The sequence below is a fragment of the Pongo pygmaeus genome, chromosome 2 (assembly GCF_028885625.2).
Source record: "Pongo pygmaeus isolate AG05252 chromosome 2, NHGRI_mPonPyg2-v2.0_pri, whole genome shotgun sequence".
NCBI classification, from domain to species: Eukaryota; Metazoa; Chordata; class Mammalia; order Primates; family Hominidae; genus Pongo; species Pongo pygmaeus.
This window is the reverse complement of record NC_085930.1, coordinates 159,670-186,518: the sequence shown is the minus strand read 5'-3', so window position 1 is coordinate 186,518 and position 26,849 is coordinate 159,670. Positions and strand designations below refer to the sequence as shown.

General features: G+C 38.6%; 1 protein-coding gene across 1 annotated transcript in view; it reads right to left on the bottom strand.

Annotated features, from left to right (window-relative positions):
• Positions 1-26,849, bottom strand: part of DCBLD2 (discoidin, CUB and LCCL domain containing 2) — a 106,096-nt gene that overhangs the window by 40,727 nt on the left and 38,520 nt on the right. Inside the window, exon 3 of the mRNA XM_054480022.2 lies at positions 7,526-7,663. Within this exon, the coding sequence (XP_054335997.1) occupies positions 7,526-7,663 (138 nt within the window). The remainder of the gene's footprint in view (positions 1-7,525; positions 7,664-26,849) is intronic.

Genomic DNA, 26,849 nt, shown 5'->3' with positions numbered 1-26,849 from the left:
TGCCTGTAGTCCCAGCTACTTGGGAGGCTGAGGCAGGAGAATCGCTTGAACCCGGGAGGCGGAGGCTGCAGTGAGCTGAGATCGTGCCACTGTACTCCAGCCCGAGTGACAGAGCAAGACTCCGTCTCAAAAAAGAAAGCACAGAAGTACTATTCCTAAGTTACTGTATTATTTACTAGAAATAAGAAAATATACACAGAAACAAGAAAATGTACACCTATACATTCTTCTCTCTTATGTGATCTAAAATTATTTAAATAACCAATTTCCAAGAGCCTTAAACAATATGTGGTCTTGCTTTCATAATTCTCATCTTGTCAATAGCCTTGCATCGTAGATATACGAACAGCTACTCTGTTCAAGCGCTAAAGGATGTAGGATAAGCCTGGTCTTCTGCTAAATTCTCCTGACAATATTATTGTCAGGAGACAATTCCTTGCCTCTATTATAGGAATCTGGCATTGATTTTTAGCATCTGCAATTCTGTTAGAGAAATTTACATATATAGTATAGTACAACATAATTTATAGTGATTCAGAGCCAATTAACATTTACTAAGTACCAGACACTATACTAGGTATTTTACCTCTTCTCTCCTTTTACATACTGAGAGTGGACACTAAACCTTATGTTTCTCTTAGGAATATAACAATGTCATCTATGAAAGCAGAGTCCACAGTAGAAGCCCGGAAAAAATTTTCTCAGATGAAAATAATTAATGCTTTCTTATGGATGATATAAAGCATAGCTCAGTTGCCTAAGCAATAAACTATGTAGTCAAACAGGCTATAAGCTACATATGGTTAACTGGATCAAATCAAACTCCTTATCTAAATCTCCATACACTAAAAAATGAATACAAAACATTAAAATATAGCATAATTATTTTGTGACCTACACAGTATCTAGGAAGCTAATAAATACATTAGTATTTATCAACAGTGAAGGACAGTGCCACTGTACAGCACAGGACAGCACAAACACATATGTAGTCTCTCCTCAGCACTCCTAATATGCCAAAAAAATTGAAAACATAGAAAACATTAAAATCATTAAGATGCTCTTCAGGTTTATCTAACAGCTTGGAATAAACTCTATCCTGTAATGTGAATTGCCTCTTCCGGTTAACACCATCTTAACAGATTAAGTGTTTAATTTCTCTTTCTCTGCAAAATTGGTAACACTTTGTTCGTCAGCACCTTTGTTCTACAAATTGACACCAAACTACAAATATTCTTCTGCGTGTTAATTATATTATACATACAAACATTATACATACTCATTTGTGTGGAAATAAAAGCATATCTAAAGATAGGAATGTAAACTGAAACTTCATTAATAAAATCTTACTAAGTTTAATAGTATCAGAGTTTTAAAATGTTTGCCAGATACAGGAACCAAAATTTGGAACCCAATATAAAAATAACAAATAGGAACCTAGCCAATTGTAGTACTGGAAACAAAACAGATTCTATAAAATTACTGTACAGTTAAGAAGGCAAACAATCTAAGGAATTCACACTCTATTTTCAAAGCCGAAAACATTCCATGCAGGAAAAAAATAACCGGTTACACAAATTTGGACTCTGCTAGAAAGGAATTATCTAGTCAGCCCTGTGTTTCATTTACAAACTGATATAATCTGATGTAAGCATGAAAAAATGGCAAATATTTGCAAAAATGATGTGATTAAAAATGCAGCAAATATTTTTTATACTATTGGTGTTAATTCTAAAAATAATCCATCATATAGCAATGATAATCTTGTGAAATGGGAATATTTTCCAGGCTCAGCTGTTCACAAGTCTTAAGTGCACTGTCATCACATTCTAAGGGGTGGCAGACAATGAATGAACATGTGTTTATGCATTCCAATTAGGAACTATATTAATATCTACATTATTACACATGAAATTTTAAACTATTTACTATTTCTGCCCTCCAAAATAAAGGCAAACTTTAGACTGACCACTACAAAATTCCAAGTTGGTGAAATCTAAAGTAGTAAGATTCAGTATTATGTTTTAAGTGACAATTTCATGTTCTCCAAAAAGAATACCAGGATCACCACTTTGCAGTCATGCATGTACACACACACACCCCAATTATGGTACATATGAATAAATGCTGTCTTGAAGGACTTGAAGCTTTCAATGCAAATGTATATATTTCTTTTGAGTTCACTGTTTTCTAACTACAACTTAAAAAAATCATCACCCAGAACCATTCTACAAATGTCCAGTTCCTCCTAGAAACTGGTCATTGTTGAACAGATTCAAAAACAGAAATTTAGATCATCTATAAAATTCATTTTATTTTTCAATTCCAATGACAACTGCTGTTTTTAAATCTACTTTTCAGAATAAAATGTCAGTACCATTTATTATTATTATTATTATTATTTTGGGACAGAGTTTCATTCTTATTGCCCAGGTTGGAGTGCAGTAATGCAATCTTGGCTCACTGCAACCTCCGCCTCCCGGGTACAAATGATTCTCCTGCCTCAGCCTCCTGAGTAGCTGGGATTACAGGCACCCACCACCACGCCCAGCTAATTTTTTATATTTTTAGTAAAGACAGGTTTTCATCATGCTGGCCAGGCTTGTCTTGAACTACTGACCTCAGATGACCCACCCGCCTCAGCCTCCCAAAGTGCTGGGATTACAAGCGTGAACCACCACGCCTGGCCACATTTATTATTATACTAAATTAAAAGATCCAAGTTACCTGAGTCTGGACCTTAGTGTGGTAGGTTCTGCCTCACTCAGTAACACCAGCAGTAACTCAGGAGTTTCTATAGAACTTCTAAACAGGGGTTGCCAATATAAAAGCCCAAGATACCACAAAGGTCCACATACATGTTCAAATTTTCAGAAAGTCTGGCTGTGGTAGATGAAAACTGATTAACAGTATTTATTATAGTTCACTGTCTGGAGAATAGACTATTAGAGAGAATACCTATTATGAGGACTATAGATGTGGTTGTTTGTATAAGGAAGTATTTAGTGGCTGCTTCTGTGGAACGGTTGAAATTTGTTGAGATTATGCTACTTTAGAGTAGAAATATTAGTCCTCTCGTAGTTGTTGGAAGTCTTGATTCCTATTTCTATATATCAAATTGCTTGAGGAAATGGGAACTTTTCCTTTCACTATCTTTCAAAAATGAGGTTTATAGGTGAAAATGGAAAAAGATAACTGGTAATGAAAAAAGCTGAAAACTATTGCTCAAAGATCATTAAAAATAGCAGAGAGGGGGAAAAAAGCTTTATTAAAAATTTAATGAAAACTAGAAACGAAAGTGGAAGAGGACTCCAGGTAGAGAGCACAAGATACAACCTGGGCATTACTGTAGTTCAGAGCTTTACCCAAGAGGGCTTCCTAATGCTCAAAGACTCTTCCTAGAGCTTAAATTCCACCAAGATAAACTCTAATTCATTGAAATGTTCCCTATAGAAGATATGTCTGACTCTACAGTCTTTACAAACTGGCATAATTCTAGTTACATTTATAACGAGACCTCTTAATTCAATCATCTCTGCTTTGGCTCCTCGGACAGCCTCTTAATGGGCCTCTCTACATTTATTCTTACTTTTATTTGACCCGCTCTTCACAGAGCAGGGAAAACTGCATAAGCAAAAACATAAATCCAGTCACACCACTTCTCTCTTCTTAACAGCTTCCATGCACTCTTAGGAAAAAGCTCCAACGCTTACATTTTCTATAAGGTTCAGAAAAATGAAGCCTACTCTCCCCCAGCCCAATCTACTCCAGCTACTCTGGCTTTCTTTTCCAGTTCTCCCAGAGCTCTTCTCTATCATCAGGTTTTTGCACCTGCTGTTCCCTTCTGTAGAATGTTTTTCCTTCCTTGTCTGCCTGGAAACTCTAATCCTTCACTTCTCAGCTTAAAAGTGACTTCCTCAGGAAAACTCTGCTTTTTATCAATCTTCCACTCCCCACACACCTCTGGCCCCTATCATTTGGTGATTCTTTCACCATACTTTATTTCATAGTTGCAATTAAGTATTCGTTTAACGTCTTTTTCCAACCCTATACTGCAAGTCCCATGAAGGTGTGATTGTGTCTTATCTACTGCTGTTTCCTTGGTGCCAAGTACAGGGCAGGAAATAAGGAATCAAAAGGAATAGATTTTTATAATGGGCTCTTGCACAAGGTAATGAGAATTAGTCTATCTCACGCAAAATCATGACTCTATCAACGACACATACTATAACACAAGTCATCTTGAGAGCCTAACAAATGAAGTAGCTGATGAAGCAATATTTTTCACAATCTTTTCATTCCCAAATACTCTTAAATCTTCAACTAGACTTCTAGGCTAGGGACATGTAGCTAGGCTCCTTGAAAATATTTATGGAATTCATTGTGGCAGTTAAGTTTCCTGGATAAAAATACACTGAGGACCTCAACCAAAGCCAAGCAACCTTCAAATGAATGAGTCATTATAAGAAATTGTGATCAAAAAGCCACTCAAGAAGAAGTAATAAGAAATTCAACCAGTGTTCTCTTGAATATAGTTCAGGCAATTCATTCTAGTTCAGATAAAACAAATGCTTGATGGATGGGATAAAGACATGCAAAAAACAGTAAGATTTCAGGAGCTGTTAAATGAGATTTCCCAAGATAATTATGACTTTGGAAAGTTTTAGTATCAAGAAATTCTTGATTAAGGTGGTTGTTTCAAAAGTCTTTGGAAGCTAAGATTCATCTAAAATAGAATATAGCGATTTGAAATTTGGTAGAGAGGTTTGTAAGCTACACAACATACTGATTCTTTTATCTGAGGTCATAGCCAATTCTTAAGTAAATTTAATGCAGGACATTAAGGTTTCTGTGGGCCAAAAAGCCTCATAATTTAAATATCTAATATGAGAACATTTTTTTAAAAAAAACAGGATACTTATTTTCCAGAAACCTTCAACTTGATAAATAACAGAGAAAAGCAAAAATATGAATCAAAATAAATATTTTAACCTGATATTAAGATTAAGAAACTTAATGAAAATAAGAAGCAAATTAACTTTATTTTCTATTCTCTCACCTATCAACCCAAGACTTTCAATAATTAAAACTTAAAGGACGGTAACCCATCATCATCTCACTTGTGTTCTCCAGGTTACTTTTTCGGCGGTGGGGTGGGGAACATGTGTATGCACGTGTACAGTGGCAGAAGGGGGGAAACTAACATTGTATGTGTCTCTATGTCATGAGCCTGCAAACAGTACACATGTTTTTATTAGATTCAGTCCTCACAACCAATCCATTCAAAGATACAACTCACAGCAGTGAAATGACTGGCCAGAGGTTAGCCAGCTAGCACGTGGCAGAGGCAGGGATACCAAGAGTCCTTTCCACATCACACTGCTTATTCCAGGGATACCAAGAGTCCTTTCCACAACATCACAATGACTAAGTTTTCCTGGTTCTGTCGAAAATATTAATTGTTCATTTGGCATAATGTTTCTAGTTCTTTTCTATTATTTCATCCAAATGAATTTTCCTTCTCATTTACTATGAAAGATTTTGTTAGCCTTCACACCTTGCCCTATTGCTTATAAACTAAGGAAAGGCAGGTTCCTCCACACAGAACAGTTCTCTCCTCTATCACTTTCTATATGAAACTTCCAATAAGACGTATCATGTTTATCTCAAGCCCACCATGGCTGAGGAGGAATCGCTTGCTTTCCCCTATAATTCCCAGTGCCCATCATTCTCACAACTAGGAGGTTCTTGAGAATCTCCTCATTTATACAATATGAAGTAAAAGCCAATTTAAACTTTTAAGTGGTAACTTAATTCAATGCTGAATATCAAAATAATCAACTTTTAAAAATTTAAATGATTGTTTTGACATATTCTTGTACTAGCAACATTTATTAAACTTTCTCATCATGGTACCCCTATATAGCAGGGGGAAATGAACACATCCCACAGCAGCTAAAACACATGAGAGAGTTCATGCAGGTCTTGCATTTTATCTTAGAGATTCAGGTAAATTTTGGATTCTATTCTATTTAATAATCTTTTGTTTTTAAACTTTTAAGTTTGGGGTACTTGTGCAGGTTTGTTCCATAAGTAAGCTTGCGTCATGGGGGCTTGTTTTACAGATTATTTTATCATCCAGGTATTAAGCCTGGTGTCCATTAGTTATTTCTCCTGATGCTCTCCCACCTCCCACCCTCCCAAAAGCCTCAGTGTGTGTTGTTCCCCTGTATATGTCCATGTGTTTTCATAATTTAGCTCCTACTTATAAGTGAAAACATGCAGTATTTGGTTTTCTGTTCCTGCATTAATTAGTTTGCTAAAGATAAGGGCTTCCAGCTCCATCCATGTCCCTGCAAAGAACATCTCGTTCTTTTTCATGGCTGCATAGTATTCCATGGTATATATGTACAAAACTTTCTTTATCCAGTCTATCACTGATGGGCATTTAAGGTGAGTCTAAGTCTTTGCTATTGAACAGCTGTGCAATGAACATACACATGCATATGTCTTTATGACAGAATAATTTATATTCCTTTGGGTATATATCCAGTAATGGGATTGCTGGGTTGAATGGTATTTCTGTCTTTAGGTCTTTGAGGAATTGCCACACCGTCTTCCACAACGGCTGAACTGACTTACACTCCCACAAACAGTGTATACTGTTCCTTTTTCTCCACAACCTCACCAGCATCTGAATAACCTTGTTTTTAATTTTCCCCCTTTACATCACATTTTCCTCCTAAACATTAGCAATTTAGAAATACCCCATGTTTATTTCATGCTGTCTCAGCACTCCTCAGGTACTCCTGGGGATGTGAGATCTTATTCTTTGAAAATAATGGTAGTATGGTCTTTAACACAACACTATGAAGTGGTAAACTGTGAATAATAATGTTTTAAATTGATATAAAACATTTCAATAATTTATAAATTTTAAAAATGTTATTATAGGCCGGGTGCAGTAGCTCACACCTGTAATCCCAGCACTTTGGAAGGCCGAGCCAGGCGGATCACCTGGGGTCAGGAGTTCGAGACCAGCCTGGCCAACATGTAGAAACCCCATCTCTACTAAAAATACAAAATTAGCTGGGCATGGTGGTGCATGCCTGTAATCCCAGCTACTCGGGAGGCTGGGACAGGAGAATCGCTTGAACCCAGGAGGTGGAGGTTGTGGTGAGCCGAGATCGCACCACTGCACTCCAGCCTGGGCAACAAGAGGAAAACTCTGTCTCAAAAAAAAAAAAAGTTATTATAGCCCGTGTTCCTATCTTATAAAAATAAAACAAATCAGTATTTCAGCAGTATTTCCTTTACTAAGGAAAGGGAAGTAATGTTTACGTACTTTTATTTTTGGAACTTTGAAACTGATCTCACCTTATTTGTCAAATTTATATATGTGCTATTAATTGTTCAGTCTTTCTGCTCTATTCCAATTTCAGAAAACAGGTACTTAAAAAAAGCATTTTATTTTTGTTGTTAGATATTACAAACTGTAGGAGCCATTGCATAAGGTGAAAATTACCTTGTTTATCTATAACAGAGTATGAGGCCAAAAATCCGCGTCCAGAAACATGGATTCCACTCATGAACAGCAATGTGATTTCATTGCCTTTTGATTCAATTGAATGGTTCATCTGCAACCCCAGACCACAGTATTTGCCTAGGAATGAAAGAAAAGCAGATTATTTGGTGTGACTCTCATGAAGTCAATAATATTTGCAATGTAGATAACAGAATCAGAATAATATACCAAGCTGGCTATTAAATTAGTATAGAATAATGACTAAAATGTTTAATGATTACAAATCATATTGCTCTTGAGGAAAAAAATGACAAGTAATATCTATTCAAATGATTCAAAAGGAAAAGCAGTACATGCATCACTGAACTTATAAAGATTGATTTCCTGTGAAAGACATGTATACTCTTTCAAAACAATAATGAGGGACTAAAAAAATAATTAATAAAATATTTCATCCAGGCAGGTGGCTCACAAATGAATTGATGGTTAATTAGTAGTATTCTTAACGTGCTTCCCTCAAATCCCTTAGATTCCAGCCTCAGGTCATCCCTCAAGCCTTTTTTTGGACCTACTCAATTTTACTTCTGAGGGTTGTTGGATTTCTAGTTAATCTCTTTAGGTGATCATATCTGATCCCATGGCTTTAACTATGATCTGACAACTCACAAGCTTAACCTTCCATCCACAGCTTTTTCCTTGAATGTCAGATGTATATATAAAACTGTGTGCCTAAATTTCATCCTTTAATGTCTATCACAGGGGTGCCTCATCTTTTGGCCTCCCTGGGCCACAGTGGAAAAAGACTTATCTTGGGCCACACATAAAATGCATTAACACTAATGACAGCTTTTGGGCACAATCAATCAATCAACCAATAAACAAACATAAATAAATAAATCACAAAAAAACTCATAATGTTTTAAGAAAGCTTATGAATTTCTGTTGGGCGGCATTCAAAGCTGTCCTGGGCCACATGCAGCCTGCAGGCCACAGGTTGGACAAGCTTGGTCTATCAGATATATAAAAAACAACATATCCTCAGTACAGATCTAAGATACTAAGATAAAAAGGAAGAAGAAGAAAAATTAAAGCAAGACACACACTAATAAATAATAAAAATTGATTTTCTTATGAGCTTGTAGTAAGAAAGCCTGAATAAGGACTTCCAAAAATGTTTTAAGCTATGGCAACATCACTTGAATAAGAGTAATGTGGACTTCCAAGGATATTATTTTCAAGGATGATACTTGATCTTATGAGTAGTGAATTCTAAGGAATTGACAAACAAAACCAAACCAAACCTCTCTAGAACTAGTAAAGAAACTTAGCTTCTAGGGTTTTTATGGTTTTAGGTCTAACATTTAAGTCTTTAATCCATCTTGAATTGATTTTTGTATAAGGTGTAAGGAAGGGATCCAGTTTCAGCTTTCTACATATGGCTAGCCAGTTTTCCCAGCACCATTTATTAAATAGGGAATCCTTTCCCCATTTCTTGTTTTTGTCAGGTTTGTCAAAGATCAGATACTTGTAGATATGTGGCATTATTTCTGACGGCTCTGTTCTGTTCCATTGATCTATATCTCTGTTTTGGTACCAGTACCATGCTGTTTTGGTTACCGTAGCCTTGTAGTATAGTTTGAAGTCAGGTAGTGTGATGCCTCCAGCTTTGTTCTTTTGGCTTAGGATTGACTTGGCGATGCGGGCTCTTTTTTGGTTCCATATGAACTTTAAAGTAGTTTTTTCCAATTCTGTGAAGAAAGTCATTGGTAGCTTGATGGGGATGGCATTGAATCTGTAAATTACCTTGGGAAGGATGGCCATTTTCATGATATTGATTCTTCCTACCCATGAGCATGGAATGTTCTTCCATTTGTTTGTATCCTCTTTTATTTCCTTGAGCAGTGGTTTGTAGTTCTCCTTGAAGAGGTCCTTCATGTCCCTTGTAAGCTGGATTCCTAGGTATTTTATTCTCTTTGAAGCAATTGTGAATGGGAGTTCACTCATGATTTGGCTCTCTGTTTGTCTGTTATTGATGTATAAGAATGCTTGTGATTTTTGCACATTGATTTTGTATCCTGAGACTTTGCTGAAGTTGCTTATCAGCTTAAGGAGATTTTGGGCTGAGACAATGGGGTTTTCTAGATATACTATCATGTCATCTGCAAACAAGGACAATTTGACTTCCTCTTTTCCTAATTGAATACCCTTGATTTCCTTCTCCTGCCTTATTGCCCTGGCCAGAACTTCCAAAACTATGTTGAATAGAAGTGGCGAGAGAGGGCATCCCTGTCTTGTGCCAGTTTTCAAAGGGAATGCTTCCAGTTTTTGCCCATTCAGTACGATATTGGCTGTGGGTTTGTCATAAATAGCTCTTATTATTTTGAGATACGTCCCATCAATTCCTAATTTATTGAGAGTTTTTAGCATGAAGGTTGTTGAATTTTGTCAAAGGCCTTTTCTGCATCTATTGAGATAATCATGTGGTTTTTGTCTTTGGTTCTGTTTATATGCTGGATTACATTTATTGATTTGCGTATATTGAACCAGCCTTGCATCCCAGGGATGAAGCCCACTTGATCATGGTGGATAAGCTTTTTGATGTGCTGCTGGATTCTGTTTGCCAGTATCTTATTGAGGATTTTTGCATCAATGTTCATCAAGGATATTGGTCTAAAATTCTCTTTTTTTGTTGTGTCTCTGCCAGGCTTTGGTATCAGGATGATGCTGGCCTCATAAAATGAGTTAGGGAGGATTCCCTCTTTTTCTATTGATTGGAATAGTTTCAGAAGGAATGGTACCAGCTCCTCCTTGTACCTCTGGTAGAATTCGGCTGTGAACCCATCTGGTCCTGGACTTTTTTTGGTTGGTAAGCTATTGATTATTGCCACAATTTCAGCTCCTGTTATTGATCTATTCAGAGATTCAACTTCTTCCTGGTTTAGTCTTGGGAGGGTGTATGTGTTGAGGAATTTATCCATTTCTTCTAGATTTTCTAGTTTATTTGCATAGAGGTGTTTGTAATATTCTCTGATGGTAGTTTGTATTTCTGTGGGATCGGTGGTGATATCCCCTTTATCATTTTTTATTGCATCTATTTGATTCTTCTCTCTTTTTTTCTTTATTAATCTTGCTAGCGGTCTATCAATTTTGTTGATCCTTTCAAAAAACCAGCTCCTGGATTCATTGATTTTTTGAAGGGTTTTTTGTGTCTCTATTTCCTTCAGTTCTGCTCTGATTTTAGTTATTTCTTGCCTTCTGCTAGCTTTTGAATGTGTTTGCTCTTGCTTTTCTAGTTCTTTTAATTGTGATGTTAGGGTGTCAATTTTGGATCTTTCCTGCTTTCTCTTGTGGGCATTTAGTGCTATAAATTTCCCTCTACACACTGCTTTGAATGCATCCCAGAGATTCTGGTATGTTGTGTCTTTGTTCTCGTTGGTTTCAAAGAACATCTTTATTTCTGCCTTCATTTCGTTATGTACCCAGTAGTCATTCAGGAGCAGGTTGTTCAGTTTCCACGTAGTTGAGCGGTTTTGAGTGAGATTCTTAATCCTGAGTTCTAGCTTGATTGCACTGTGATCTGAGAGACAGTTTGTTACAATTTCTGTTCTTTTACATTTATTGAGGAGATCTTTACTTCCAAGTATATGGTCAATTTTGGAATAGGTGTGGTGTGGTGCTGAAAAAAATGTATATTCTGTTGATTTGGGGTGGAGAGTTCTGTAGATGTCTATTAGGTCTGCTTGGTGCAGAGCTGAGTTCAATTCCTGGGTATCCTTGTTGACTTTCTGTCTCGTTGATCTGTCTAATGTTGACAGTGGGGTGTTAAAGTCTCCCATTATTAATGTGTGGGAGTCTAAGTCTCTTTGTAGGTCACTCAGGACTTGCTTTATGAATCTGGGTGCTCCTGTATTGGGTGCATATATATTTAGGATAGTTAGCTCTTCTTGTTGAATTAATCCCTTTACCATTATGTAATGGCCTTCTTTGTCTCTTTTGATCTTTGTTGGTTTAAAGTCTGTTTTATCAGAGACTAGGATTGCAACCCCTGCCTTTTTTTGTTTTCCATTTGCTTGGTAGATCTTCCTCCATCCTTTTATTTTGAGCCTATGTGTGTCTCTGCACGTGAGATGGGTTTCCTGAATACAGCACACTGATGGGTCTTGACTACATTCAGGACATAGGCATGGGCAAGGACTTCATGTCTAAAACACCAAAAGCAATGGCAACAAAAGCCAAAATTGACAAATGGGATCTAATTAAACTAAAGAGCTTCTGCACAGCAAAGGAAACTACCATCAGAGTGAACAGGCAACCTACAAAATGGGAGAAAATTTTCGCAACCTACTCATCTGACAAAGGGCTAATATCCAGAATCTACAATGAACTCCAACAAATTTACAAGAAAAAAACAAACAACCCCATCAAAAAGTGGGCAAAGGACATGAACAGACACTTCTCAAAAGAAGACATTTATGCAGCCAAAAAACACATGAAAAAATGCTCATCATCACTGGCCATCAGAGAAATGCAAATCAAAACCACAATGAGATACCATCTCACACCAGTTAGAATGGCAATCATTAAAAAGTCAGGAAACAACAGGTGCTGGAGAGGATGTGGAGAAATAGGAACACTTTTACACTGTTGGTGGGACTGTAAACTAGTTCAACCCTTGTGGAAGTCAGTGTGGCGATTCCTCAGGGATCTAGAACTAGAAATTCCATTCGACCCAGCCATCCCATTACTGGGTATATACCCAAAGGACTATAAATCATGCTGCTATAAAGACACATGCACACGTATGTTTATTGCAGCATTATTCACAATAGCAAAGACTTGGAACCAACCCAAATGTCCAACAATGATAGACTGGATTAAGAAAATGTGGCACATATACACCATGGAATACTATGCAGCCATAAAAAATGATGAGTTCACGTCCTTTGTAGGGACATGGATGAAACTGGAAATCATCATTCTCAGTAAACTATCGCAAGAACAAAAAACCAAACACCGCATATTCTCACTCATAGGTGGGAATTGAACAATGAGAACACATGGACACAGGAAGGGGAACATCACACTTTGGGGACTGTTGTGGGGTGGGAGGAGGGGGGAGGGATAGCTTTAGGAGATATACCTAAGGCTAGATGACAAGTTGGTGGCTGCAGCGCACCAGCATGGCACATGTATACATATGTAACTTACCTGCACATTGCGCACATGTACCATAAAACCTAAAGTATAATAATGATAATAATAATAATAATAATAAAAGAAAAAAAAAAAAAAAAAAAGAAACTTAGCTAAGTCACAGGATCCATAGACAAAAATCAACTGCATTTCCATATATGCTAGTGCAATCTGAAATGAAATTTTTAAAACTCCATCCATAATAGCATCAAAAAAGTTAAAAAACTTAGGAATAAAATTGCTTTAAAAAGTTCAAAATCAGTATATCTCAAAATAATAAGAGCTATTTATGACAAACCCACAGCCAGTATCATACTGAATGGGCAAAAACTGGAAGCATTCCCTTTGAAACCTGCACAAGAAAAGGATGCCCTCTCTCACCACTCCTATTAACATAGTATTGGAAGTTCTGGTCAGGGCAATCAGGCAAGAGAAAGAAATAAGGGGTATTCAAACAGGAAGCGAGGAAGTAAAATTGTGTTTGTTTGCAGATGACATGACTGTATATTGAGAAAACCCCATTGTCTCAGCCCAAAATCTCCTTAAGCTGATAGACAACTTCAGCAAAGTCTCAGCATACAAAATCAATGTGAAAAAATCACAAGCATTCCTATACACCAATAACAGACAGAGAGCCAAATCATGAGAGAACTCCCATTCACAATTGCTACAAAGAGAATAAAATACCTAGGAATATAACTTACAAGGGATGTGAAGGACCTCTTCAAGGAGAACTACAAACCACTGCTCAAGAAATAATGCCACATATCTACAACTATCTGATCTTTGACAAACCTGACAAAAACAAGAAATGGGGAAAGGATTCCCTATTTAATAAACGGTGCTGGGAAAACTGGCTAGCCATATGTAGAAAGCTGAAACTGGATCCCTTCCTTACACCTTATACAAAAATCAATTCAAGATGGATTAAAGACTTAAATGTTAGACCTAAAACCATAAAAACCCTAGAAGAAAACCTAGGCATTACCATTCAGGACATAGGCATGGGCAAGGACTTCATGTCTAAAACACCAAAAGCAATGGCAACAAAAGCCAAAATTGACAAATGGGATCTAATTAAACTAAAGAGCTTCTGCACAGCAAAGGAAACTACCATCAGAGTGAACAGGCAACCTACAAAATGGGAGAAAATTTTTGCAACCTACTCATCTGACAAAGGGCTAATATCCAGAATCTACAATGAACTCCAACAAATTTACAAGAAAAAAACAAACAACCCCATCAAAAAGTGGGCAAAGGACATGAACAGACACTTCTCAAAAGAAGATATTTATGCAGCCAAAAAACACATGAAAAAATGCTCACCATCACTGGCCATCAGAGAAATGCAAATCAAAACCACAATGAGATACCATCTCACACCAGTTAGAATGGCAATCATTAAAAAGTCAGGAAACGACAGGTGCTGGAGAGGATGTGGAGAAATAGGAACACTTTTACACTGTTGGTGGGACTGTAAACTAGTTCAACCCTTGTGGAAGTCAGTGTGGTGATTCCTCAGGGATCTAGAACTAGAAATTCCATTCGACCCAACCATCCCATTACTGGGTATATACCCAAAGGACTATAAATCATGCTGCTATAAAGACACATGCACACGTATGTTTACTGCGGCATTATTCACAATAGCAAAGACTTGGAACCAGCCCAAATGTCCAACAATGATAGACTGGATTAAGAAAATGTGGCACATATACACCATGGAATACTATGCAGCCATAAAAAATGATGAGTTCATGTCCTTTGTAGGGACATGGATGAAATTGGAAATCATCATTCTCAGTAAACTATCGCAAGAACAAAAAACCAAACACCGCATATTCTCACTCATAGGTGGGAATTGAACAATGAGAACACATGGACACAGGAAGGGGAACATCACACTTCGGGGACTGTTGTGGGGTGGGGGGAGGGGGGAGGGATAGCATTGGGAGATATACCTAATGCTAGTGGGTGCAGCGCACCAGCATGGCACATGTATACATATGTAACTTACCTGCACATTGCACACATGTACCATAAAACCTAAAGTATAATAATAATAATAATAATAATAATAAAATAAAAAATAAATAAAAATAAATAAATAAAAAATAAAGTCTGTTGTGTAACGATAGCCTTTACAGTAGAATCTGCTAGAAAGCCTATTATGAGGGATACATTTCTAGTTATTGCCTATTTTATTCTAAACCGTGGAAAAAGGACCTAACAAATGATGTCCTTTTAGAAAAGTGAAGGCCCCCTGACAATGTTCTCTTTAACCCATGATGTGGGTTAAGAGGAGTTTTTACTGATTATGAGGAAATGTATGTACAATTAAAGTTTTTCACCTACAAAAAAAAAAAAAAAAAAAAGAAAATAAGAGAGGATACAAATGGAAAAACATTCCATGCTCGTGGATAGGAAGAATCAATATCATGAAAATGGCCACAATGCCCAAATGTATAGATTCAATGCCATCCCCATCAAGCTACCATTGACTTTCTTCACAGAACTAGAAAAAACTACTTTAAATTTCATATGGAACCAAAAAAGAATCCATGTAGCCAAGACATTCCTAAGCAAAAAGAACAAAGCTGGAGGCATCACGCTACCTGACTTCAAACTATACAAGGCTACAGCAACCAAAACAGCATGGTACTGGTACCAAAACAGATATATAGACCAATGGAACAGAACAGAGGCCTCAGAAATAACACTACACATCTACAACCATTTGATCTTTGACAAACCTGACAAAAACAAGCAATGGGGAAAGGGTTCCCTATTTAATAAATGCTGTTGGGAAAACTGGCTAGCTAGCCATATGCAGAAAACTGAAACCGGGCCCCTTCCTCACACCTTATACAAAAATTAACTCAAGATGGATTAAAGACTTAAACCTAAGACCTAAAACCATAAAAACCCTAGAAGAAAACCTAGGCAATACCATTCAGGACATAGGTATGGGCCAAGACTTCATGACTAAAACACCAAAAGCAATGGCAACAAAAGCCAAAACTGACAAATGGAATCTAATTAAACAAAAAGGCTGTACCAATTTATTCCCCCTCTCCCAGCAGTACTGGTGATCAAGAAACTGGTAACTTGTTATTTTCTTGATTAACTTTTCCAATGCGTGTTTAGTTGTAAAATTTCCTCTAGTATGTGATCTTTTAATGCTTCTAGGATATTTTTCTTTTCTTTTTTTTTTTTTTTTAACGGAGTCTCGCTCTGTCACCAGGCTGGAGTACAGTGGCGTGATCTTGGCTCACTGCAACCTCTGCCTCCCGGGTTCAAGCAATTCTCCTGTCTCAGCCTCCCAAGTAGCTGGGATTACAGGCGCACACCAACATGCCCGGCTAATTTTTGTATTTTTATTAGAGACAGGGTTTCACCATATTTGCCAGGCTGGTCTTGAACTCCTGACCTGTGGTGGTCCACTCACCTGGGCCTCCCAAAGTGATGGGATTACAGGCGTGAGCCACTGCACCCAGCCTTCTAGGGTATTTCTTACCAGGATTCCCTGTCAGTTTTATTTTTAACTACTTTTATATTACATATATGGCAAAAGAGAGATTTTTCTGTGTAAGCCAGAAGTAATCAGGTAGGCCCATTAAAAGCACATTGTTTTCTCAGGTTGCAGAACTGGAAATAAGAGAGACACATGCCAGGTGGCCTGGAAGAATGCAAACATCTATGTAGCAACTTGCCTATCAGGGCCATTGCAAGTCACCTCTAGAAACTTGCAGCAGTCCCTGGCCAACAGTTACCAGGAAAATGGGGACCTCAGTTTTACAACTGCAATGAACTGAATTCTGCCAACAACTAGTACACTTGGAAGAGAACTGTGAGCCCCAGATGAGAAACGTATTCCCAGCTAACACCTTAATTTCAGCCTGGTGGGACCCTGAGCAGAGAATTTAGTCATGCCATGCAATGCCCAGACTTCAGATCCATGGGAACTGAGATGATGAAACTGCGCTGTTTTAAGTTGCTAGGCTTGTGATAATTTATTATGAAGCAAAATAAAACAGAATACAACCAGGAATTTAGTGTACAGTCCAAGAATATTGTGCTTTTGGGTAGTTGAATTTGATAGAGGCATGGAGGAGAAGTTAGAATTGATGGCTCAGGACCCGAATCAGCCCACAGGCCTCTTGGACTATATAGTTCTGGGCTATACTCTCCTTCAAAAATGTTTAAATTAGGTGTTAAAGTTCTCAAAATCTGGAAACTTAACATAAATTCCGAATTTCCAACTTCTCTTAAAAAATCACAAGGGAAAAAGGAAATCTAAGCCAGTTTTCTAAGTGGTTGTCCTTAAGTAGCAGCTATCCCCTTTGAAAAAGAAAGTCACACTCCAGTTTGCCACAGCCCTATCATTCCACAATGCCCCCAGTCCTGAAGCTCAGCTATCATTTATCATCATGGCTATGCTGTTATTTTTCATATGCCTAGGCCATTCACTCCTTTATTTCATCTGTCTAGACCCTGTTGGCAGTGAGTTTGTAGCCACTTGTACAGACTATAGAGACCTTATGGTCACCATGCCTCTTCTGATGTCCACATCAACCACAGTAGATGAAGAACAGCAATAAATTAAGCTCTAGAAGGGGTTAAATGGAAACATTCTGTATTCAAAAGAGTGGAGACAGTGCATCTGACTCTGATAAACCAGAAGTATAGTTAATATTGTTACAAAACTTGAGAAATCTTATTTATGTTCTCAATTAAATGGAAGCTCATTCAACTTCCTGAGGTGTGCCACGGAACAATGCTCTCCTTCGGAAACTGCAACTTAGAAGGATGAACCAGAAGGTAGAGAGTTACTTGCTAGAACAAAAGCACATCAGCTCTGTCCACTTTCAGTAGAGGGAAATGAAGCTTGCTTAAAGAGCATCAGTCCTAATTTACAAACTTATTTAAGAACAGGTTTTTTTGTTTTGTTTTGTTTTGTTTTTTTTTGTAACTAGTATAGAGCATCTCCAGTCTCAAAAACAAAATTTGGAATTCTCAAAGGAACTCATTTATTGAAACCGTGAATATCCAGGCACTAAGCCAGGCAGGAACCGGGGGTTTGGTGACGGAATGAGAGGCAGTGATGCCCTCAGAAAGCTTAGTGTAGTGGGACAAATCAAATGTACAGTTGAATCCTCTAAGGTACAGAAGAGGCTATTATAGTACCTGAACAATATTTACCATAGATGCTATCATTAAATAACTTCCATCAGTAGTTTCTTTAAGAAGTCTGGCTTTGAGGACCATTGTCTTACGCTTGGTGGGCCAGAGTGAGGTGGAGATGTACAAATTAACCCCCTGACTTGGAGTGGTTGAGTGTTCTCTTTTTGAATGTCTAAAATGTCTTCCCATAATCATTTCTCTTATACTGTGAATAAGCTGTCCTTTTGGCTGGATTTAGCCTTAGTTTTAGCTGCTTCAGCAAAGACTTGCCTGCAGAAGATAATGATAGAAAGGTATAGCTCTAATTTCTTTTTAAACAATTAGACTATTGGGTATATATTTAAAATGGGACATAACAGATATTTACTAGGTTTAAAAGGGATTTAGCAATATTACTAAAAATGAATTTGCCTCTCCTTCTAAAATATAGTGGTTTTAGAAAAGTATTTTAAATTATGTTTTTCTACAACATATCATAGTCATTGTACATCTTGATTTTAGAAAAGTGGCTATTTTGGTGTTATTCTTCTTAAGCAGCAGATTTGATATCTGCACATTTTAAAGTGAATAAACGCTGCAAGGGAAAAATGTACCTTGACACTTTGACTCCTACCTCACCCAACACAGATAAAAATCAATTCTGGATGGATTGAGGATAATATTAGAAACAAATCCAATAAGGCTTTAAGTGGGAAACTTTGAGAACAGCTTCACGACCTAGAAATGGGCAAAAATTTCTTAAACAGAATACAAAAAGTACTAACCATAAAATAATTAGTAAACGCAAACTACATAAAATTAATGTCTATTTATCATAAGATACCAGTAAGGGAGTAAAATGGCAGGCCATAGCAATGCAGAAAATATGTGTACTACATCTAAAAAGAACCCAGTACCCGAATATATGCAGAAACCCAACAAATGAATAAGAAAAAGATCTCCCAATAGAGAATATGCATGAAAATGTAAACAGATTCTTTATAAACAAAGATATTCAAATGGATAATAAATGTATGAAAAGAGCACAGTATCATCAGCTACCAAGGAAATACAAAGCAAAGTATGTATAACGTGCCATCAGTACACACACACCAGAACAGTTAACATGGAGAAAAGCAGAGAATGGTAACCGGAACTCTTATACACTGGTAGTGGGTATAAAATAGTACAGCCACAAAAACATTTGGCAATAACTGCTAAAGCTGAACATATGCAACCCAGTGATCCAGCAAATCCTCTTCTACATATAGAAATGTGTACTTACGTACATCTTCAACATAAAAAAGTGTCAGTTTTACCACACTCACACCAACATAACATTAAAATTTTAATATTTTTTATGAATTCAAAAGTCAGGAAAAAAATGTAGTTTTAAAACTTTGCATTTCTTTGATTGTAAGCATAGCTGCCTCCTCTAAAATCCTTTCAGAACTGTAGCTCAGACAAAAGAGCACATAGGTTTTTACCACTATCTACAATGGTAACCAAACGGTCTTGATAGAAAAATTTATAGCATTCAGATGGGCTAAAACATTCATCAGGTAATATCAAAATTCCCCATCGAAATTTTCCAAGTGGGCTTTCCTTCTCTCTTATGAAATTTCTACTTTAGTAGAGGACTTTAAGAGTTATCTTTTGGAAAACAAGCCAACTCTGTAAAGAAGAGAGCTTCACATTCTATTTCTTAATAAACATCTTGAAAAGGTAGTGATTCAAGGTCCTAGCTCTTACTAAGTTGACAGATTCTTTCAGTATAGCTGGCAGTTTCTTATGCCAAGTATGCTAATACAAAAAGCAATGAGTCATAATAATGTGAAGACTTCAGCAAAACCAGATGTGGTGCCAAGCATCACAGATGAGACATTCATAGAATGACATTCATAGAATATCAAGAAATTTCTTTAAAGCTTTTCTGAAAAAATATACTCTTCACTACTCAGGAGATGTCAAAACCTTTTAATATTCACTTAAAAGGCTCACAAATAAGAATTCTTGGATGGGGGCAGGATCTCACAGGAGAGTAAGTTCCCTCCAGTTAAATGTTGAGAAATGGACAGTTGTCAATTCCTCAATAATCTGCCTCAAAACCTCAGAGGAAACATTTAGGATACTGAAAGAACGAAACAAAACAACAAATATATATGCAATCTCTCCCAAACTACAGTCTCTCTCAGAAGAAAAAAAAGAAAAAACTATATTAACAAAGAGGCCTATTATGAGCTACAAAGCTTATAAACCACTGCAAACTGCCAGCCCTATCCACAGAAATACAGAGGTACAATGTTAATCTACTTTAAAATACACAGTATAAAAAGAAAACAAAAAATGGGAGTCCCTAAAATTTAGTTTATGAAAACCCTCTCCCCCTATAAAAACAGTGACAGAAGGAAACTACAGCACAACACTCCAAAGTTAATTAAATGTCCTCAAACATTTGGGATATGATAAAACATCTTGAAGCATAAATTCAGAAACTAGGGGCAGAAATGGACAAAAAAGCAGAAAGAAATGAGAGTTGGTTGACCTCAGGAAAGAAATACAGAAAAAGACAAAAGTATACCAAAAATGAAGAATTAAGACCACATTATAAACTGCACAAGGAATTACAGATTCTAATGAAAACATAACGAATGTTGAAAAGAAGAAAAAAAACAGACTAAAAAGAATATTTAAAAAGTAAAAAGGATCAGTGAGAATGTGGCTGAAATGAAAGGGGATATAATGTCAAAGAAGATTCAATTGATGTATAAGTGTGTCCGGAATTGGTGGGTTCTTGGTCTCACTGACTTCAAGAATGAAGCCGCAGACCCTCGCAGTGAGACAGTTCTTAAAGATGGCGTGTCCGTAGTTTGTTCTTTCTGATGTTTGGATGTGTTCGGAGTTTCTTCTCTCTTGCGGGTTCACGGTCTCGCTGGCTTCAGGAGTGAAGCTGCAGACCTTCGCGGTGAGTGTTACAGCTCATAAAGGCAGTGTGGACCCAAAGAGTGAGCAGTAGCAAGATTTATTGCAAAGAGCGAAAGAACAAAGCTTCCACAGTGTAGAAAGGGACCCGAGCTGGGTTGCCACTGCTGGCTCCGGCAGCCTGCTTTTATTCTCTTATCTGGCCCAACCCACATCCTGCTGATTGGCCCATTTTACAGAGAGCCGATTGGTCCATTTTACAGAGAGCTGATTGGTCCATTTTGACAGAGTGCTGATTGGTGCGTTTACAATCCCTGAGCTAGACACAAAAGTTCTCCACGTCTCCACTAGATTAGCTAGATACAGAGTGTTGATTGGTGCATTCACAAACCCTGAGCTAGATGCAGGGTGCTGATTGGTGTGTTTACAAACCTTGAGCTAGATACAGAGTGCCAATTGGTGTATTTACAATCCCTTAGCTAGACATAAAGGTTCTCCATGTCCCCACTAGAGTAGCTAGATACAGAGTGTCGATTGGTGCATTCACAAACCCTGAGCTAGACACAGGGTGCTGATTGGTGTCTTTACAAAACTTGAGGTAGATACAGAGTGCCGATTGGTGTATTTACAATCCCTTAGCTAGACATAAAGGTTCTCCAAGTCCCCACCAGACTCAGGAGCCCAGCTGGCTTCACCCAGTGGATCCCGCACCAGGGCTGCAGGTGGAGCTGCCTGTCAGTCCCGTGCTGTGCGCCCGCACTCCTCAGCCCTTGGGTGGTCAATGGGACTGGGCGCCGTGGAGCAGGGGGCGGTGCTTGTTGGGGAGGCTCGGGCCACGCAGGAGCCCACGGCAGGGGGCAGGCTCAGGCATGGCGGGCTACAGGTCCCAAGCCCTGCCCCGCGGAGAGGCAGCTAAGGCCCAGCGAAAAGTCAAGCACAGCAGCTGCTGGCCCAGGTGCTAAGCCCCACACTGCCTGGGGCTGGGGGGCCCACCGAGCCCATGCCCAACCGGAACTCGTACTGGCCCTCAAGCGCCGTGTGCAGCCCCAGTTCCCACCTGCGCCTCTCCCTCCACACCTCCCCGCAAGCTAAGGGAGCCAGCTCCGGCCTTGGCCAGCCCAGGAAGGGGCTCCCACAGTGCAGCGGCAGGCTGAAGGGCTCCTCAAGTGCGGCCAAAGTGGGAGCCCAGGCAGAGGAGGCGCCGAGAGGGAGCAAGACCTGTGAGGGCTGCCAGCACGCTGTCACCTCTCATAAGTATTAAAAATAAATACACAAAATAATGGAACAAATATTAACATTAAAAAATAGTCATATAGGATTACCTCAAACTAAAATGCTTTTGCATAGCAAAGAAAACAATCAACAGAGTGAAAAGACAGAGAAAGAGAAAATACCTGCAAACCATATATCTGGTAAGGGGTTAATACCACAAACTATGAGGTCAAACAACTCAAAAGCAAGAAAACAAGTAACTTTAAAAATGAAAAAAGACCTAAGTAGATATTTTTCAGAAAAAGTTTGTGAAAACAATCCCCTCCCCTATTATACAAATAGCCAACAGATATATGAAAAAATGTTCTGGGTCCTCCGTCCCAAGATGGCCAAACAGGAACAGCTCCAGTCTACAGCTCCCAGTGTGAGCAACGCAGAAAATGGGTGATTTCTGCATTTCCAACTGAGGTACCGGCATCACCTCACCTGGGAAACATGTGGGGCCAGGGAATTCCCTTTCCTAACCAAGGGAAGGGGTGACAGATGGCATCTGGAAAATCGGGTCACTTCCACCCTAATACTGCGCTTTTCCAATGGTCTTAGCAAACGGCACACCAGGAGATTACATCCCATGCCTGGCTCGGAGGGTCCTATGCCAACGGAGCCTCACTCATTGCTAGCACAGCAGTCTGAGATCAAACTGCAAGGCGGCAGGAGGCTGGGGGAGGAGAGCCCACCATTGCTGAGGGTTGAGTAGGTAAACAAAGGGGCCAGGAAGCTCGAACTGGGTGGAGCCCAACACAGCTCAAGGAGGCCTGCCTGCCTCTGTAGACTCCACCTCTGGGGGCAGGGCATAGCCAAACAAAAGGCAGCAAAAACCTCTGGAGATTTAAATGTCCCTGTCTGACAGCTTTGAAGACAGTAGTGGTTCTCCCAGCATGGAGTCTGAGATCTGAGAACAGACAGACTGCCTCCTCAAGTGGGCCCCTGACCCCCAAGTAGCCTAACTGGGAGGCACACCCCAGTAGGGGCAGACTGACACCTCACATGGGCGGGTACCCCTCTGAGACGAAGCTTCCAGAGGAACGATCAGGCAGCAACATTTGCTGTTCAGCAATATTCACTATTCTGCAGCCTCCACTGCTGATAGCCAGGCAAACAGGGTCTGGAGTGGACCTCCAGTAAACTCCAACAGACCTGCAACTGAGGGATATGACTGTTAAAAGGAAAATTAACAAACAGAAAGGACATCCACACCAAAACCCCATCTGTACGTCACCATCATCAAAGACCAAAGGTAGATAAAACCACAAAGATGGGGAAAAAACAGAGCAGAAAAGCTGAAAATTCTAAAAATCAGAGTACCTCTCCCGAACGCAGCTCCTCGCCAGCAACGGAACAAAGCTGGACGGAGAATGACTTTGACGAGTTGAGAGAAGAAGGCTTCAGACGATCAAACTTCTCTGAGCTAAAGGAGGAAGTTTGAACACAACACAAAGAAGCTAAAAACCTTGAAAAAAGATTAGACGAATGGCTAACTAGTATAACCAGTATAGAGAAGTCCTTAAATGACCTGATGGAGCTGAAAACCATGGCACGAGAACTACGTGACGAATGCACAAGCTTCAGTAGACGATTCAATCAACTGGAAGAAAGGGTATCAGTGATGGAAGATCAAATGAATGAAATGAAGAGAGAAGAGAAGTTTAGAGAAGAAAGACTAAAAAGAAACAAACAAAGCCTCCAAGAAATATGGGATTATGTGAAAAGACCAAATCTACGTCTCACTGGTGTACCTGAAAGTGACGGGCAGAATGGAACCAAGTTGGAAAACACTCTGCAGGATATTATCCAGGAGAACTTCCCCAACCTAGCAAGGCAGGCCAACATTCAAATTCAGGAAATACAGAGAACATCACAAAGATACTCCTCAAGAAGAGCAACCCCAAGACACATAATTGTCAGATTCACAAAAGTTGAAATGAAGGAAAAAATGATAAGGGAAGCCAGAGAGAAAGGATGGGTTACCCACAAAGGGAAGCCCATCAGACTAACAGCAGATCTTTCAGCAGAAACTCTACAAGCCAGAAGAGAGTGGGGGCCAATATTCAACATTCTTAAAGAAAAGAATTTTCAACCCAGAATTTCATATCCAGCCAAACTAAGCTTCATAAGTGAAGGACAAATAAAATACTTTACAGACAAGCAAATGCTGAGAGATTTTGTCACCAGGAGGTCTACCCTAAAAGAGCTCCTGAAGGAAGCACTAAAAATGGAAAGGAACAACCGATACCAGCCACTGCAAAAACATGACAAATTGTAAAAGAACATCAATGCTTGGAAGAAACTGCATCAACTAACAAGCAAAATAACCAGCTAACATCATAATGACAGGATCAAATTCACACATAACAATATTAACCTTAAATGTAAATGGGATAAATGCTCCAATTAAAAGACACAGACTGGCAAATTGGATAAAGAATTGAGACCCATCAGTGTGCTGTATTCAGGAGACCCATCTCACGTGCAGAGACACACATAGGCTCAAAATAGGAGACCCATCTCATGTGCAGAGACACACATAGGCTCAAAATAAGGGGATGGAGGAAGATCTACCAAGCAAACGGAAACCACAAAAAGGCAGGGGTTGCAATCCTAGTCTCTGATAAAACAGACTTTAAACCAACAAAGATCAAAAGAGACAAAAAAGGCCATTACATAATGATAAAGGTATCAATTCAACAAGAAGAGCTAACTATCTTAAATATATAGCACCCAATACAGGAGCACCCAGATTCATAAAGCAAGTCCTTAGAGATCTACAAAAAGACTTAGACTCCCACACAATAATAATGGGAGACTTTTAACACCCCACTGTCAGCATTACACAGATCAATGAGACAGAAAGTTAACAAGAATATCCAAGAATTGAACTTAGCTCTGCACCAAGCAGACCTAATAGACATCTACAGAACTCTCCACCCTAAATCAACAGAATATACATTCTTCTCAGCACCACATTGCACTTATTCCAAAATTGACCACATAGTTGGAAGTAAAGCACTCCTCAGCAAATATAAAAGAACAGAAATTATAACAAACTGTCTCTCAGACCACAGTACAATCAAACTAGAACTCAGGATTAAGAAACTCACTCAAAACTGCTCAACAACGTGGAAACTGAACAACCTGCTCCTGAATGACTACTGGGTACATAACGAAATGAAGGCAGAAATAAAGATGTTCCTTGAAACCAATGAAAACAAAGACACAACATACCAGAATCTCTGGGACACATTTAAAGCAGTGTGTAGAGGGAAATTTATAGCACTAAATGCCCACAAAAGAAAGCAGGAAAGATCAAAAATGGACACCCTAACATCACAATTAAAAGAACTAGAGAAGCAAGAGCAAACACATTCAAAAGCTAGCAGAAGGCAAGAATTAACTAACTAAGATCAGAGAAGAACTGAAGGAGATAGAGACACAAAAAAACCTTCAAAAAATCAATGAATCCAGGTGATGGTTTTTTGAAAAGATCAACAAAATTGATAGACCGCTAACAAGACTAATAAAGAAGAAAAGAGAGAAGAATCAAATAGACACAATAAAAAATGATAAAGGGGATACCACCACTGATCTCACAGAGATACAAACTACCATCAGATAATACTATAAACACCCCTATGCAAATAAACTAGAAAATCTAGAAGAAATGGATAAGTTCCTGGACACGTACACCCTCCCAAGACTAAACCAGGAAGAAGTTGAATCTCTGAATAGACCAATAACAGGCTCTGAAATTGAGGCAATAATAGCCTACCAACAAAAAAAAGTCCAGGACCAGACGGATTCACAGCCAAATTCTACCAGAGGTACAAGGAGGAACTGGTACCATTCCTTCTGAAACTATTCCAATCAACAGAAAAAGAGGGAATCCTCCCTAACTCATTTTATGAGGCCAGCGTCATCCTGATACCAAAGCCTGGCAGAGACACAACAAAAAAACAGAATTTTAGACCAATATCCCTGATGAACATCAATGCAAAAATCCTCAATAAAATACTGGCAAACCGAATCCAGCAGCACATCAAAAAGCTTATCCACCATGATCAAGTGGGCTTCATCCCTGGGATGCAAGGCTGGTTCAATATACGCAAATCAATAAACGAAATCCAGCATATAAACAGAACCAAATACAAAAACTACGATTATCTCAATAGATGCAGAAAAGGCCTTTGACAAAATTCAACAGCGCTTCACGCTAAAAACTCTCAATCAATTATGTATTCATGAGACGTATCTCAAAATAATAAGAGCTATTTATGACAAACCCACAGCCAATATCACACTGAATGGGCAAAAACTGGAAGCATTCCCTTTGAAAACCGGCACAAGACAGGGATGCCCTCTCTCATCACTCCTATTCCATACAGTTTTCGAAGTTCTGGCCAGGGCAATCGGGCAGGAGAAAGAAATAAAGGGTATTCAGTTAGGAAAAGAGGAAGTCAAATTGTCCCTGTTTGCAGATAACATGATTGTATATTTAGAAAATCCCACTGTCTCACTCCAAAATCTCTTTAAGCTGGTAAGCAACTTCAGCAAAGTCTCAGGATACAAAATTAATGTGCAAAAATCATAAGCATTCTTATATACCAATAACAGACAAACAGAGAGCCAAATCATGAGTGAACTCCCATTCACAATTGCTTCAAAGAGAATAAAATACCTAGGAATCCAACTTACAAGCGATGTGAAGGGCCTCTTCAAAGAGAACTACAAACCACTGTTCAACAAAATAAAAGAGGTAAACAAATGGAAGAACATTCCA